Genomic DNA, 16,570 nt, shown 5'->3' with positions numbered 1-16,570 from the left:
GAGAAGGGAGAGTCTGATAGGAGAGGATAGAAAGCCATGGAAGAAAGAAAAAGGGGGGGGGGGGGGAAGGAGCATCAGAGGGAGGTGAGAGAGGGAAAAGGGGATGTGGAATGGTGAAGGGGAGGGGCATTTCCAGAAGTTAGAGAAATTAATGAATATGCCTTCAGGTTGGAGGCTACCCAGATGGAATACAAGGTGTTGTTCCTCCAACCTGAGTGTGGCCTCATCGCAACAGTACAGGAGGACGTGCCTTGACAGTTTTGATCTCCATTTCTGATTGACCAAAAAGCACTCCAATGAGTGATCAGAGCATCATTGGGACACAACTACCAGATAAGGAAACCACCTACAACTCGCAATGTCTATGGTGGGCTTGCAAAATGGTGGACGCATCACACCCCAGTTATCACCTGACGAAGGGTCTCAGCCCGAAACATCAACAGCGCTTCTCCCTATAGATGCTGCCTGGCCTGCTTTTTGTGTGTGTTGCCAGTTATCACCTGTTCAATCTCCAACCATCCAGTGGGAGATACAGAAACATGTCTGCAAAGACATCCAGACTGAAAAGCAGCTTTTTCCCCCAGGGCTGTCATGCAACTGAATGATGCCCCATTTTAGAGTTTTTTGTTTCTAATCAGTTGCAGCATAGGTGTCACTCCAGATAAATCAGACAGTATTTTAAATCTAGTCTTTGTGGTTTTAGTAATTGAATTGTCGTTGTGCTGTTTTGCACTGAATGGAGTTGCACTGCAATCTCACTGTCCTCAGCAATGACAATAAAGCTCTAACAATAACAACAAATAAGGTTAAATTTATCTTTAGAGCAGTGCCACAAAAGCTCACCACATGGAATCTCAAGTAGCCCTGTGGCACCTGGTGTTTGGAAGACGAGAGGTGATATGGTAAAACATTACAGACAGAGGGAACATTACAGAGAGGTTAGAGACTGTGGGATGTTTCTCTTACTAAGGGGAACATAGAACAAGGCAGCTTGGTCTCTGAATAATTAATTGATGAGTACAATGAAGTGGAATATCTTCTCCGAGGGTTGAGCATTCTCAAGATTTGCTATTTCAGAGAACTGTAAATGACAAAAGCTTTTGTATATTCATGCCAAAGGGTTATGGGGTCTAGGGGAAAGTGCTAAGATCCTATGGAATAATAAGGGAGATGAGGATCTGTATGTAATCTCCTCTTCAATTTGATATGCCTGGTAACACATCGTAGTAAAGCAGGATCCATCTCAGAGATCCCCACCACCCAGGCCATGCTCTCTTCTTGCTGCTGCTATCAGGTAGAAGACCATAAGACCTTAAGACATGACAGCAAAATTAGGTCATCTGGCCCATCGAGTCTGCTCCACCATTCAATCACGGTTGATTCTTTTTTTCCTCCTCCTCAATCCCAGTTCCCAGCCTTCATCCCTTTGATGTCATGACCAGTCAAGAACCTATCAATCTCTGCCTTAAGTATACCCAATGACCTGGCCTCCACAGGAGCAGGTGGCAACAAATTCTACAAATTCACCAGCCTTGGGCTGAAGAAATTTCTCCACATCTCTGATTTGAAAGGGCTCCCCTCTATCCTGAGGCTGTGCCCTCTTGTCCTAGGCTCTCCCACCATAGTAAACATCCTTTCCACATCTACTATTTAAGCCATTCAAACATTCCAATGGGATACCCCGTCATCCTTCTTAAGTCCAGTGAGTGCAGACCCAGATCAATCAAATGTTCCTCGTACAATAACCCTTTCATTCCTAGAATCATCCTTGTGAACCTCCTCTGGACCCTCTCCAATGCCAGCACATCTTTTCTAAGATGAGGAGCCCAAATTTGTGCACAATACTCAAGGTGAGGCCTCACCAGTGCCTTATAAAGCCTCAGCATCACATCCTTGCTCTTGTATTCTAGACCTCTCGAAATGAATGCTAACATGGCATTTGCCTTCCTTACCTTGCCTTGGGTGTAGATGGTACAGGAGCCTCAGGACTCGCACCACCAGGTTGAGGACCAGTCACTACTCTTCAACCATCAGGCTCTTGAGCAAAAGGTGATTACTACACACACTTGCCCCATCATTGAAATGTTCCCACAATCAATGATTCCACTTTTAAAGGATCTTTATCTCAATATCTCATGTAATTCATTGTTATTTGTATTTGCATTTTCACTGTTTGTTGTCTTTTATACTCCACTTGATCCTTTATTGATCCTGTTAAAGTTACTATTCTATAGATTTGATGAGTGCCCACAAGAAAATGAATCTCAGGGTTGTGTATAGTGACATATAAGTACATTGATAATAAAATTTTTTCTGAACTTTGATTAAGTACTATGTGAAGTTCTGCAGCATTAAAGCACAACATACAAAGGTAATTCAATGCTGCTATCCACCTTCCTCTTGGTCTGCTCATCATCACAGGAACAGGCATCATAGAATCCACACTAGGACCACCAGACTCAAAAACCATTACTTTCCCCAAGCAGTAAGGCTGATCAGTGCCTCCACCCACTAACCCACCCCATCACCAGTGCTTTATCATTTCCTGTCAGAGTCACATTAAGTACAGACACTCCTGCACCTAGTGTCACTTTATGTATCTATCTTAGGTATTATATTTAGCGTGGATTTTAAAAGAATTATTACATTTTTTTAAACTAATTTTGGTTTTTTTGTGCTGCATCAAATGCAGAGAACAATTATTTTGTTCTCCTTTACGTTTGTGTACTGGAAATTACATGAAACAGTCTTCAACCTTGTTTTGTCATGCTGGCAGCTTTTATACAAGCTCTTCAAAAGGTCTGGTGACAGAGACGAGATGTAGCTGTAACACAGAAAATCAGAGTAGAGCAGGACGGCAGAAGTTATTGGCTAGAGTATTACAACTGATATCAGGTGCATCACATACCGCCACTGGTTGCTTGCTGGTGGCTACCCATACCCTGACTGATTTGGGCCAGGTGTAACAGAATAATAAAGTACAGCCTTACTTTATGTTTTCCTTCCTTTCTTTCAGGAATATATAAGGTATCACATATAGAATCCTAATCTATGAGTTCCTTCAAATCACTCTGTCCACTGCTTATTCAGCCTCCCCTTATTATTTAATGCACAAGCCTCGTGACTGTCAATGTGTTCGTTTATGATAAACCCTTTGCCAAAATCCCTGAGACAGCCTAACACAGGGCTCTACTCCAGTGGTGGTTGTCTGCCAGATTACTGCATTTTCCTCTTTGACGTTCACTGTTCTTTGCTTTAAAGGCATTAGGAATTGTACACCAACCACTGAATTTTGGATTGCTAGAAAATGATGCTGGCACAGGAAGGTGTGGTAGCTGGCTGTTGATAGTGCTGGTGCAATGAGGAGTGTGCTTGTTGGGTTGGGTTGGGGGGGGGGGCTCATTAAAGGACATACACTAATAAAATAACAAAATCATTAGCAGCTCCTACTGGAAGCCAGAGCTTGATGCATTTTAAACAGAAACGAGGTGGCTTTGCCAGTTATTTTCTAACACATTTAATCTTTAGGGATAAAACATATGGTGGAGCTTTAATATTATGTAGATCCTCTAAATGAATGAAGCTATGAACCAATGCCACAGCCATGATTTCAGTCATTAAAGCAGAAAGCAATGGAAATGCTCTGTAGGACTGCTGGTATTATACAAAGAGGTCAGCCCTTTGAAAAGTGGCCTTTTCTCAAAATTGGAAACTTTATAGAGGAGTAAAGAAACAAACGGAAGGATAGGAGTGGGAGTAAGGGAGATAATGAGACAGAAATTCACTCTGATCAAGAGTGTTTCATCTTATTTGTCTGTGTATGCCTTACCACCATATATTTGGTTCCATTGATGTCCAGTGAGAATTAACAAGGAAAGTAATGTGACCTCATTGGCTGGTCTCCTACCTATGATCGAATGCTAAAGTTCTGGGAATGAGGGCAAACAAAGTGTGTGGGGGGGGGGGGGGGGGGAATTGCACATTCCATAAATATTGATACGACGTTTAACAGACTACTCAGACTTCCAATCAAATGCTGAAAATAGGCCTTTCAGCCAACCAATTCCCAGTTGACCATCAAGCATCCATTTCTACACTAATCATATCCTAAATTAATTGTGGAGCGGAACTGATGGGCTGAATGGTCTAATTCTGCTTGTGTGACTTAAAGTCTTAACTCTCCCAATATTCCCATCAGTTGCCCCTCTCATTCACCACTCAGCTAAACACTAGATATAGAGATAAAAGAGTGCGAGAATAGGGGCAGCCATTAAACTACAACCCTGCAGATATTCTGGGATATGGGAGTGATGCACCATCAATAACTCACACTGAGACGTAAGGCGAGATATCGGCTTTTATTGACTGGAAGAAGAAACCAGGAGTGAGTGTCCATCATACTATGTCCTGGAGACTGAGGCCGAGCGTCAGGCCTCAGATCGCCTTTATACAGGGGCCTGTGGGAGGAGCCACAGGAGCAGTCAGCAGGGGGCGTGTCCAGACAGGCACATAGTTCACCACAGGGAGTAAACTGGAGCACCTCAATCACAGGAAGAGCATGCAAACAGCAGCGGTGCTGGTGAGGACAAATGTTTACTGAAGTTGTGAGGTGGCAGGTCTACTAGCTGTGCTACTGTGCTGCTCTCTGGGGTTCATTTTAAATATATTAAATATGACTCCATATGTACATGGGAATCTGAGTCCACGATGGAAAGTCGAAACTTCTCTGTTGTCATCTGACCTGGAATTTATTCCATGACTTTAAAACTTTTCAAAAGAACTGCAGTACCTTTAAGGTGCCTTGGAATGCCTCAAGCTCTTGGAAAGTGCAAAATAAACACAAGTTTCATTTGTCTCTGTGAAGTGGAACAAAAACGCTAACACTCTTGAACAACTTCACCTCCAGCACAATGAAAGTTTGCTGGATATAAGGACCTCATAAACAATTTACACAAATCCAAGAGTTAAGAATAATATTTAGAGAAACAAAATAATAAACAAGTCACAGAGCTCATGACCACATACACATAGCCAATGATCAACATAATTTGGTTTTAAAGACTCAATGATAAAACTCAAATTTCATCAAGAAATATATCTAATTTTAAAAAGTGCTATTCCAAACCAGGTTCAGATTCAATAATTTGATGCACACAACCCCTGGTCCCCATTCTCCACAAAAGAAAAGCAGCATCTATTCAGTTTTCAAAAAGGCCTTAAAGTCCTGAAGGAGGATCTCCGCCTGAAACATCGATTATCTATTCACTTCCATAGATACTGCCCGACTTGCTGAGTTTCTGAAATGTTCTGTGTGTATGACTTAAAGGTTTTGTTTTGTTCTTGTATGATCTTGTAACCTGACTGTGCTCTAGCTCAACAACCCCTCAGGTAACTTTGTTCTGCAAAGGAACACTTTCTCTGATCTCGGTCATGTTCATTTTCCCATTTAGCTTGTTTGCATTGAAGTAGATTAAATTGAATTCTCAGATACTCCATGTTCTGCCAGTGTTCTCTTCACTCTGAATAGTCATGAGAAAAAGGAGGTCATTTAAATTTAAAATATCAATGGCAAAATTAAAGTATTACATTTAGTTTTGTGTAGGTGAAAGAGCATAGATGAAATCGGGGTTCAAAACAGTTATCATGAGAAACTCACAGAATACTGTGGTCAAAACAAAGCTGTGGAAGAGTTGAACTAGATGCTGGAAGTGCCAAAGGTCTGCACTGTGGTACTAACGATGTGCTTGTTAAGATGCGGATGTAAATTGTAAGTAAATGGATTTCATCATTTACTTTCTGAATACATTTCCTCTTCCTGTCAAAAGATTTCATTGAGACATGACAAGACTACTTCAGGTCTTCCATGGTTTTATTTCAAAAGTATAAATTCAGCAGTTAAGGAAATGTGGAGCAGTCTGCTTTAGCTCATCATAAGTAAGATTTTTAAAAAAATCATATGCTAATATATCATTTTGGAAGTGGCTCAGTTCAGCTCATTGGCTAAACTCTAAATGGGCAAACGAATGTGCAGCTGAAAGAGATGGTAGAATGGACTTTGGTCTTAATTTCAAATGCTGGTTTGGCCCTACCAGCGTAACAACCAAAGCATTAACTTTCAGCTCAATTCCTTGACATTTTTCAAGTCACTTTGAACAGCTGAGCAGAGTATTCTTAGAATGCTTAGTCTGATAGGATGTTCAAAGAATAAAGACATTTGGGTTACTGTGCTGTGGCACTGATATTGCACTAAATGACAACGGTTACGTTTATGAAGTCAAAATACAGAGGATTCCAGTTAATTGGGTCACATTGGGATCAGTGCATTATGGCCCATTTCAGCAGCTATCCCAATGAGCCGAAGTTTCATGGAAATGGTTAAAAGGGCACAAAAAGGGCAAACTAAGTAACAAATTATTTAAATAAAATACAGAACAAACTTGAACAATACCAATGCGAAAGTACTATAAAACTGTATCACTTTCTAATACTTAACGATAGAGGAGCTTGCCCACGTTGCGTTCCATTGTCTGTAAATGAACAAAATCAGCCCAGGTAATGAATTAAGGTCATCGGATGCTGTCGACAACTGCATCCTCCAAATCTTCATTTTCTTTGTCACATTCAAGGTAAGTGTTGATACTTTCAAATTCCTCGTCATTCCTAACTTGTAGTAGTAGTAGTAGTAAAATAGTTTCAATCCCAGCTGCTCCTGGCATCTCCAAGCCTGAATTCTTGGAATTACAGTGAGCAAAACAATTTGGAATTGTCTTACTGCTTATTTTTCCACCAACTATCATTGACAAAAATCACTGCTTTTTGACCACAAACAAACATAACTAATGCTATTTAAAAACTGCTCGCTTGAAGCCCGGAGTAGTGTCTAATGGCCATGCAAGTGCATGCAATTGATGCTAGTTCGAAACTGTTTAGGAGCAATCTCCTGCCCCAATTAAACAGCATAGTTTCCCAAATAAATGAAGGGAACCCCGGGTATTTTCTTGATTTGTTTTTATTCGGTAAGAGTTGTCCCAAATAAGTGGCTGTCCCAATTAACCGGAATCCACCGTACACGCATTACTCCTATATATTTTAGAATACACTTTCCCAATCACTGCCCTTTATTGGTGAAATAACCGATCTTTTAGCGGGAGCCTTTGCTGTAGTTAACAGGTGTGTGTTCTATTTGCTGTAGTTTGTTTCAAGCAAAGTCTATTTACTACAAAGAAACATCTCTTTTGCAATAAGTCCTGCTGGAGATCCTGCACCACTTCCATCTCACAGGTTGATGCAGTGATAATAATACTCATTCTGTAACTTACATGCTTTCATTTACTGATCAGCCATCACCTGATCATCACTCTGTGATTCTTCATTTCCGAAGAAAATCACCCAGTATCTTTCAAGCTACATTTTCCGTCCCTCGTTCAATTTCAAATACAATTAAAATATCTTACCAGTACAGAGCCACTTATCCATAAGTGGACACATCCCTTCAAGTTTATCAATTATTCTGTGTTCTAGTAGCTTTGAAGTCCATTATATACTACTTAATGACATAAAACTAATTCCACGAGAGCAGGAACTTGTCAGCACAGAATGGAAAGCCAAACCATAGCTCAGTTTTAACTCAGCACAATGTACACGTTGGTCTTCCATATCCAACCATCATGGCCAGGGCAACAACTTGCATTTACTCCATCAAACTAAAATTTGCCCTCATAACTCCATGTTTAAACTGTTATATAATAATGATTCACCATTATTAAATTATTCAGTTATAAGCTGCTTGCTTTTGCCAAAAGAAAAGCATGAGAAATGCCAGTTGCACTCTTTGGCAGTAGGATTGGACAAAAGGGTCTCAGGTTTCATTTTAAGGTCCATACCTTGACATCGATGCTGACTGTGTTGAAGTTGGTTCCTGCTCCGCAGGCACTTTAGACATTGGCTTGAAGTCAGCTGCTGTTGTATTCGATCGATGTACGCTGGCTACCTTGGCATCTGTCCTACAGCATTGAAGAGACAGAAATAGGTTAACAATTCAGTAAAATCCTTGAACATATTGTTACATTCCGTTCTTGTTACTTGATGATTCACAAGCAGTGCTATCTATTCATGATTATATGGTGCTAATGTCCTGTGCTGCATCTTTAGTTAGTGGATACTAACCATAAATGATTACATTCCTGGAACTGTTGATTTACAATAATGTTCTGCTAATTAGTGGATTATGCCATTAATTTGTTAATTCCTAGAGATGCACTTTTTATCAATACATAACACCTGTGCTGTGTTGTTTGGTTATGAATTCCAAAGATATACTTATTATTAATGATTCCATTTATTATTTGGCTTTCAGTGCTGCATCATCGGAATTAACATCACTGGAATATGCATGTTGTGAAATCTACTGTTTTGCAGCAGCAATAAATTGCAATGCGTAACATTAAAAAGTATAAATTAGAATAAGTATATATATATATAAAAAAGAAATTTAAATTAAATAAGCAGTGCAAAAAGAGCGGAAAGATGTACCGAGGTAGAGTTCATGGGTTCGTTGCCCATTCAGAAATCTGAAGGTGGGGGGAAAAGAGGCTGTTTCTAAAATATTGAGTGTGTGACTTCAGGCTCCTGTACCTCCTTCTCAATGGAACCAATAAGAAGAGGGACGTCCAGAGTGAAAGGGGTCCTTAATGACAGATGCTGCCTTTCTGAGGACACCTGTTGAAGGTGTCCTGGATCCTAGTGCCCATGATGGAGCTGGCTGAGTTCACAACTTTCTGCAGTCTTACTGTCCAGTATAGTGACCCCCTCCATATCAGATGGTGATGCAACAGTACATCTGCAGAAATTTGGGAGTAATTGTCCTGGTGGTCCAAGGCTGAGTGGAGAACCAGTGAGTTTGCATCTGCTGTAGAACTATTGCACTGATAGGCAAATTACAGCAGGTCCAGATCCTTGCTTAGGCAGGAGTTGATTGTAGGCATGACCAACCTCTCAAAACACTTCAGCACAGTAGATGTGAGTGACACTGGAGTGGGTGATACCCTTCTTCCCATGGCATCTGCAGCAATTTATAGCTATCAGTAACCTCTCAGCATGACTTTGGAGTATGGGAAGAAACTGGGGCAGCCAGTGGAAACTCATGCAAAAGAGAACCCAAGGTCAGGACTGAACCCAGGCTCAGCTACAGGGCAGCAGCATTAACCACCGCACTACCTTGTGCTATACTGACTTTAAAGGATTTCCAATGTCATATGATTATTCTTGAATTCCTGTTAGCCTGCCATTCATTAGCAGATTCCCAGTGCAGTATATGTGAATTCTCAGCATTTATTTCTGAATTTCTTAGATGCCTTCTTTTTTTTTTATTAAACTGGATCCCGGCTTCTGTTTTCAATTAGTTTGTTTCAATCCCATTTATTAAATTGACTGCTTTCACCTCATCAGTAATTCAGAACACACTGAAAAATTGCAGAAGGAGGGACAGAGCCAGCTGGCAACTACACATCTGCCCGTCTAGGAGAAGTTTTCAGAATTTCTTAACGGAAAAAAAAAAGAGGCTGAGCACTTGGGCAGATACAAACTGTTCAGGGAACCTGCTTAGCTTTCAGATGAGTAAATTGCTTGTTAGTTAGCTGGTTAAATAGTTCGATAAAGTCATTGGAGCTGTCTCTAAAGTACCTGATAAGGTTCCGTGAAAGAGACTAACAACAGATGAACTGGGCAGAAGCCTGGGGATGTTTGTGACATGTTTTGGAAACCTGCAGTAAGCTGGTATAATGGATACATCAGACGATCTATACTGTGCCAACACATTGATGTAATCAAAAATAAGGTGTGCCAGCAGCACTATTTACCAAGGAGTTTGAGAAGATTTGGTATATCAGCAAAGAGCTCTTGCAAACTCCAAGAGATATATGGTGGAATTGTTGCATTACAGCTTGGTACGAATGCTCCAATGCATAGGATTGAAAGAGGCTGCAGAGGGCTGTAGACTCAGCCAGTTCCACCTCCCCACCACAGAGGACATCTTCAAAAGGCAGTGCCTCAAGAAGGTAGTATCCGTCATTAAGGACCCTCACCATCCAGGGCAGGTCCTCTTCTCATTAATACTGTCAAGGAGGTGCAAGAGTCTGAAGACCCACACTCAGAGTTTTAGGAACAGCTCCCCTCCCTGCAATTAGATTCCTGAACAGTCTATGAACCCATGAGCACTACCTCATTATTTGTCTTTTGGCATCATCTATTTTTGTAATTATGGATTTTATGGCTTTACACTGCACTGCTGCCTGAAAACAACTAATTTCATGTTGTATGATGATAATAAATCTGATTCTGATTGTCTGACTAGGAAGGGTGGGGTTTTCCCAATATGGCAGGATGCTTTGCAGTTAATTGTACTGGGAACAAATTTATCTGGAGTTGGGATGGTAGAACATCAGAAGAGAAATTTGTTATTTGCATCAGACAAGCAAAATTGGACCAGATACACTTTGTAGTCCATAGCACTGAATTTTGGAAGCAGAATACAATGGCACATGAATTCAAAAGAGAAATACAATGTGGAACCACCACAGCAATTGTCTTCATTGTAAACAATGGACAATGAATTTTAAGCAGTTTTGATCCAGGTTTGATTTGGCAATATTTGGGATGGAATGTATTTTAAGTCATGCAGATAGAAGGAGGAAACCGCAGCAAGGTTGATAACTTTGGTGCACTGACAAAACTTTGACTGTGCAGTCACGGAAGATTTCATCTATTTTGTAGAAAGGCAAATGGGTCTATTTTGTCAATGGTAAGAAGCTAGGAATTGTGAAAAAGCAAGAGAATTTGGGTGCCCATCAGTCAAAGATTGATCTGTTTCTAAAGGTGATATAAATGTTTTAGTGAATGCTGGATTTTATCAGAGGTCTTACAAAAAGTGTGAGGAAGTTAAACTTCACTGGGTACAGAGCCTTGCCTGGACCCTCTTCTGGAATGTCATGCTCAGTTAAGGAAAACATGCCTCAATAAGGACAGAAATAAATACAAAAAATTGCTGGAGTTTCAATTTGCACAGACGAGTGTCTTTCAGGAGGTGCTATCATTTAGGGGTTTTAAATGAAAAAAATGACTAAAGAGAAGGAATTAAGGTTAGGAAAATGGAAGTTAAGTACACATTAACTGTGAATGGAAATATAGCCTTTCAGATGTAGCTGGCCTACACCTGCAAACAAAACTACCCCATAGCTGAGAGACAGGAGAGTAACAGGAGCTCACACATGCGTACATGCTCGTGTGCACGTGCTAAAGGAGGATCAAAAGGAGAAACACATGACAAAGTAGCATTTCAACTCCTTTTGCACATTCGGATAGTGCCCCACATCCACCCTACTACCCTGTGTTATGTTTCTCAGGGGAATTCTAAAAGTTTTTGCAGTCCTGTAGCAACACACACAGAATGCTGGAGGAACTCAGTAGGTCAGGCAGCATCCATGGAAATGAATAAACAGTCGACGTTTCAGGCCGAGACCCTTTACCAGGGCTGGAAAGGAAGGGTGAAGGCACCAGAATAAAAGGTGAAGGGAGGGGAAGGTGACTAGCTAGAAGGCAATAGGTGAGTGGGAAAGGTCAAGGGCTTGAGAAAAAGGAATCTGATAAGAGAGGAGAGTGGACCATAGGAGAAAGGGAAGGAGATTGGAATTCAGGGTGAAGTAATAGGCAGGTGAGAGGAAGTAAAAGTTACAGGATTAGAGGAGGGGGAAGGGGAGAATTTGTTTAAGTGGAAGGAGAAATTGATATTCATGCCATCAGGTGAAGGCTATCCAGATGGGATCCAAGATGTTGCTTCTCCACTCTGAGGGCAGTCTCATCTTGGCACAAGAGGAGGCCACGGACCAACACATTGGAATGGGAATTCCTCTACTCCCCACTCTAACTTTTACCTCTTCTCACCTGCCTATTGTTTCCCCCGGGCCCCTTTCTCCTATAGTCCACTCTTTTCTCCTATTACATTCCTTCTTCTCCAGCCCCTTACCTTCCCCACCCACTTGGGTTCACCTATCACCTTCTGGCTATCTTCCATCCCACTCCCCGCATCTTTTAATTCTGGCAGTTTTGCCCTTTCTTTCCAGTCCTGAAGAAAGGTCCTGGCCTGAAATGTCGACTGTCTGTTCATTTCCATGGATGGTGCCTGCCCTCCTGAGTTCTTCCAGCATTTTGTGTGTGTTGCTTTGGATTTCCAGTATCTACAGTATTTCTCATGTCTGTGATTTGCAGTCCCATGGGATATATTGTCCTAGAGGCCATCGCTCTGTAGCCCCTCCACAAGGCTGAGAAATCTTCAAGTGGTAACCGGGTCTCAGGTAGTGCAACCTGTTCTTAGCCCCGTGAACCTCCCCAAGGAACTTGGACAGCTGAAATAAGTGAGCAAAGTACTGAACATGAACTTACCTTTCAGGTGAAGGTCAGGGACCCTACTCACTGAATGGAGCTGCTACCAAAGTTGAGAGGCCAAGGGTACCTGTTCACTCACCAGTCAACTCAAAGAAGAATCTAGCAGCAAAGTAGAAGTTCTGATGGGCTGCTGCCATCTGATCTCCGGTAATTCCAAATTCTGCCTTACAGTGCGTAGACATGGAGGTTGAAAGGAACAGCAGCCCATATCAGAACACAATCCCACCCATCAACTCATCGCTGATGTCTTTGTACAATGGGTTTGGATTTTTCAACCAAGTGTGAGGAAAATGCTGTCTGATTGAACCAATGGATTAATCACCTTTTGGAAGGTTTAGGCAGATTCTGGGAAAGAGTTCGAGAGGTGAAGGCCAAAGTACGACCAATAAGCATGAATCAGGACGCTGTGGATCTTGGATAATTGCAGAGTTGGATTTACTAAGAAGAACAAACTTCAGAACAAAAATTAGTATTTTTAAAATTGAGGCATTGTCTGATCCGGATTTCATGCAGCAGTGCTTGTGATGATCAGTGATCAGTAAACTGACAGATCTGAAGATTAATGTTTATGATTCACGAAAGTGAACTGTAATCACAATAAGCCATGCTGGACAGACTTCAGAGAAGCCCGTCAGAGGGAAAATGCGTGTACTTTGTTTTTGTTTAATGTGGCACTGGCATCAATAAACAGTCAGGTTCTGAGGGATGGAGAGGGGGAAGGGAAGGAAGCCAAATTACCCCAAACCTATCTTACTCTCCTAGAATTGGATTCAGTTACAGAAGAATGTGACAAACCCTCGAATCTGACATTTTTCCACCATTAACATTCTATGCAGGTCACTTCTATTTAAATTTGAACAATGGCCCCAAACCAATTGAAACAGTGGACCTACTTGTTTTCGAGGACTAGGGGGTTAAGAAAAGACGAATAAGGGCCCCTTAAAGCAGGACGGTTGTGCAGATAGACGGGAACCATGTAGCTCCTAAAGAACAGGGAGTCCGGTCACTTTCCGCCTCACTTTGAAACAGTGCATTGTGGAGTGTTTTTATCGAGCTCAGTTCCGCGCACCCTCCCTGCGGTTCCCTCCTCCTTTCAGGCACTAGTGTTTTGTTTAGGTTTTGTGTCCATTTCCTTTGAAGCTTTTCCTCACCTGCTGAGCAGAGGCTTTGAGACTCTGAGCGATTCACTGTGGGCGAGCACCTCAGCAACCGAGCTGTCGCTAGAAATACGCTTCCTCTGGGAAGCTTTCTGCAAATCCACAATTCTGTAATGGAAAGAGGGGAGGGGGGGAGAAATAAATCAGTTGTGATTAAAAATAGAGCGAGAGAGAATGAGGGAGAGGAGGAGGGGAAGAGAGAGAAAGAGAAACGGAGAACAACAGAATAAAACAAAGAGGAAAAGGGGAGAGAAATTTAGGGCAGGGGTGTGCTCTATCATGAATCTGTTTGATTCTGAGTTCCGTGACCACTGGATGACCCCAGGCTACCCACAACTTTTGTTTACTTCCAAACTGCTAATGTTTGAGAACTGTTTTCACAAGTTCCCTTGGCAATCCTTTCCTCATTCACTAAATACTCTATCAGAAATGAACCTAACCTCTCTCTGTGAGAGAACAACTGTCAGAAGCGCCCATCTGTTTGTACAGAGGATGTTTGCCTCTCTCGCTGCCCAATACTGCAGCGAGGATTGCTCCTCAAATAAATGAAGGTCAGATAGCGGGTTATCAACCTCGCTGCAGGCCAGGGTGTTATTTGACTTCTGCCAGCTCTCTGCTCTCATTGTTTCCATAAACCTTGGAGAAACTCTCACTAAAAAGTGAGGCAGCTTGCCAAGACACCACAGTTCTGACTGCCAGCTCGCCATAAATGGCTCTGACGTTCAATGTGGTCAAATCCCCTGCTGACATCTCTTTCGAGGCTACTTCCTAATACAAACTAATTGACCTACAGATCTGGAATCTGCCTATGTCCACAGGATTGCATTGATCAGCAGGAGGACCTAGAGCCAGAATGGGGTGATTAGGGAAGACGTCAGGGTGTAATGCAAAGATAACAGCCAAGAAATTGTACAACATGTCCATGACGGCAGTCCTTCCCATCCACAATATTAGGACCTAAGTCTAGCCTATTTAATTTCGAACAATAGGATAACGATGGCAAGTGCATGCCAATGCAATTACTTCTAAGTTTCTTCAGAGTCATACACCTTACCAACCTGACCATATGCTTTCACTGACGGTGTGCCAAAACTCTAGTATCTGCTTAGCAGTGTTGTGGGGAAACTTTACAGTTCTCCCATCCTCAACTTTCTGAAGCGGAATTAGAAATGGGCAATGAATGCTGACCTTGCCACGAGGGTCCACAAACTTTTATAGAAAACGTCCGCACTTAACGCTGTTGATAAATATGAGTATCACCAACACGGTGGCTGATTCTTGGTAATATGAGACCATGGATAAGGACCGCGCAGCAGCGAGTGGAAAGGAAACAGGGAAGTGTACACACAAAAGATCAACAGTACCTCTTCTTCACAGGAAAGGGGAAGCCAGAGTGTGAGGAGAAGAGAGACTTCTTGTAGCGTCTGGTAAGGGCTTCACTGTCAGAGTGAGGGCTGGTAGGACTGAGGAGGGGGGATTGGAAGGAAAGGACAAGAGGAAGAGAGAACTTAGAGAACACAGGAGAAAAAACAAAGACATTTTAGTCGGAAGCTGCAAAGCGGTACAGTAGGACATAGAATCAAATGCAAGACAGGAAAAGGGAGGTGTGCCAGAATCTTATTTTACACTGGGCACCAGCAATATTGCATTTTCCATGCTTTCCATCAGTCACTCCCCTGGATTTATGTGGACAGTGATCAGTGAAATGCAGAAAGGGCTGTGACCTACTGACCATATATAAAACATTGGCAGCATGGCTCCTCGAGCCTGTACTGTCTGTTATGGCTAAGCACATCCTGCCCTTGCCCCACAACTCCTGACATTTTGTTGAGAACTGCATTGTCCTATTATCTTTATTCTGACACAGAACTTAACATTTCAACATCTACCCTGTCAAGCATCCTTAGGATCTTCTAGGTATGATTAAGGTCACCCTTCATCCTTCTGAAATCCATGGAATACAAACCCAAACTATTCAGTCTCTTTTGATGGGAGCAACCCTCCCATCCCAGAAATTAGCCTGGTGGATCTCCTTTTGATTGTATCCAATCCTACTGAGTTCTGATAAAGGATTTCTGCCCAAAATATTGACTGTTTATTTCTTCCCACAGATACTGACACAAACCTGCTGAGTTCTTTTTCCACACTTCCAGCAACTGCAGAATCTCTTGTGTCTCTACTGTATCCTTTTTTAGATTAGGAGATTTAAAGTGTGCAGTATTCCAGGTGTGGTCTCACCAACAACCTGTACAACTGTACAAAACCTTCCTATTAAACTCCAACCCCTTTGCAATAAAGGACAACCTGACGTTTGCCATCACTAGATGTTGGCTGAGCCTGTTTATTTACTTTTAATTCACGTACTAGGATGCCTAGTCAGGAAGGTCTTTAAGATTCACCTTGGTGAAAATCTTCGGTGGTGAGGGTCAGGCAGAGCAGAGCTGGATATTGCACGCTTCCACATTCATCAACACACAGATCTCCTTTGCAGTCTCCTGCCAGATGCTCAGGGGACTGCATTGTCAGAGGTGCCACTGCCCACTTGCACAGAGAACATGCCTCCCACTGACCTAGCTAGGTCCCTCTAGCTCCCTGGTATCACTCTTCCATTGTACACCAATACTTCAACATCTTCTAGGTGTAACATTTCCCTGTAGTTGGAAATGTTTTGCTTGCAGAATGGAATGTCCTTCTGAGAACTACCACCACAATAGGTAAAGCGTCAACGACAATGTTAATTTCTGAGGCTTTACATGTTGCTGTTCTGCCAACTGAACTTGTCAGTCTATGCTTCACTAACACATAGAACATCAGGATGACACAAGGCCTTGGTGAATTCTGTGCATCACACCTCCCCCTGCCAGAGTACAGCTTTTGATGAGCTGTTGTCTCCTCCACAGCTACTATGTTGGCAACGGAATACGTGGCAACACTTGCGGGCTGTCCTCTCCCCCCCCCCCCCCCACCCTGGCAAA

The 16,570-nt window shown here is 42.2% G+C and overlaps 1 protein-coding gene across 5 annotated transcripts in view; it reads right to left on the bottom strand.

The window, feature by feature from the left end:
* dgkza (diacylglycerol kinase, zeta a) overlaps positions 1-16,570 on the bottom strand; it is a 473,329-nt gene that overhangs the window by 122,434 nt on the left and 334,325 nt on the right. For 4 of the 5 annotated variants that reach the window (XM_059975478.1, XM_059975480.1, XM_059975477.1 and 1 more), the window contains 2 exons: positions 13,590-13,703; positions 7,884-8,003 (listed from right to left, as the gene is read on the bottom strand). In XM_059975478.1, coding sequence (XP_059831461.1) covers positions 7,884-8,003; positions 13,590-13,703 — 234 coding nt within the window. Of the gene's footprint in view, positions 1-4,343; positions 5,520-7,883; positions 8,004-13,589; positions 13,704-16,570 lie in introns of those variants that run through there. The other variant, XM_059975476.1, reaches the window with a different exon arrangement.

The sequence above is a fragment of the Hypanus sabinus genome, chromosome 7 (genome assembly GCF_030144855.1).
Source record: "Hypanus sabinus isolate sHypSab1 chromosome 7, sHypSab1.hap1, whole genome shotgun sequence".
NCBI lineage: Eukaryota > Metazoa > Chordata > Chondrichthyes > Myliobatiformes > Dasyatidae > Hypanus > Hypanus sabinus.
This window is presented reverse-complemented; position numbering and strand designations above follow the sequence as displayed.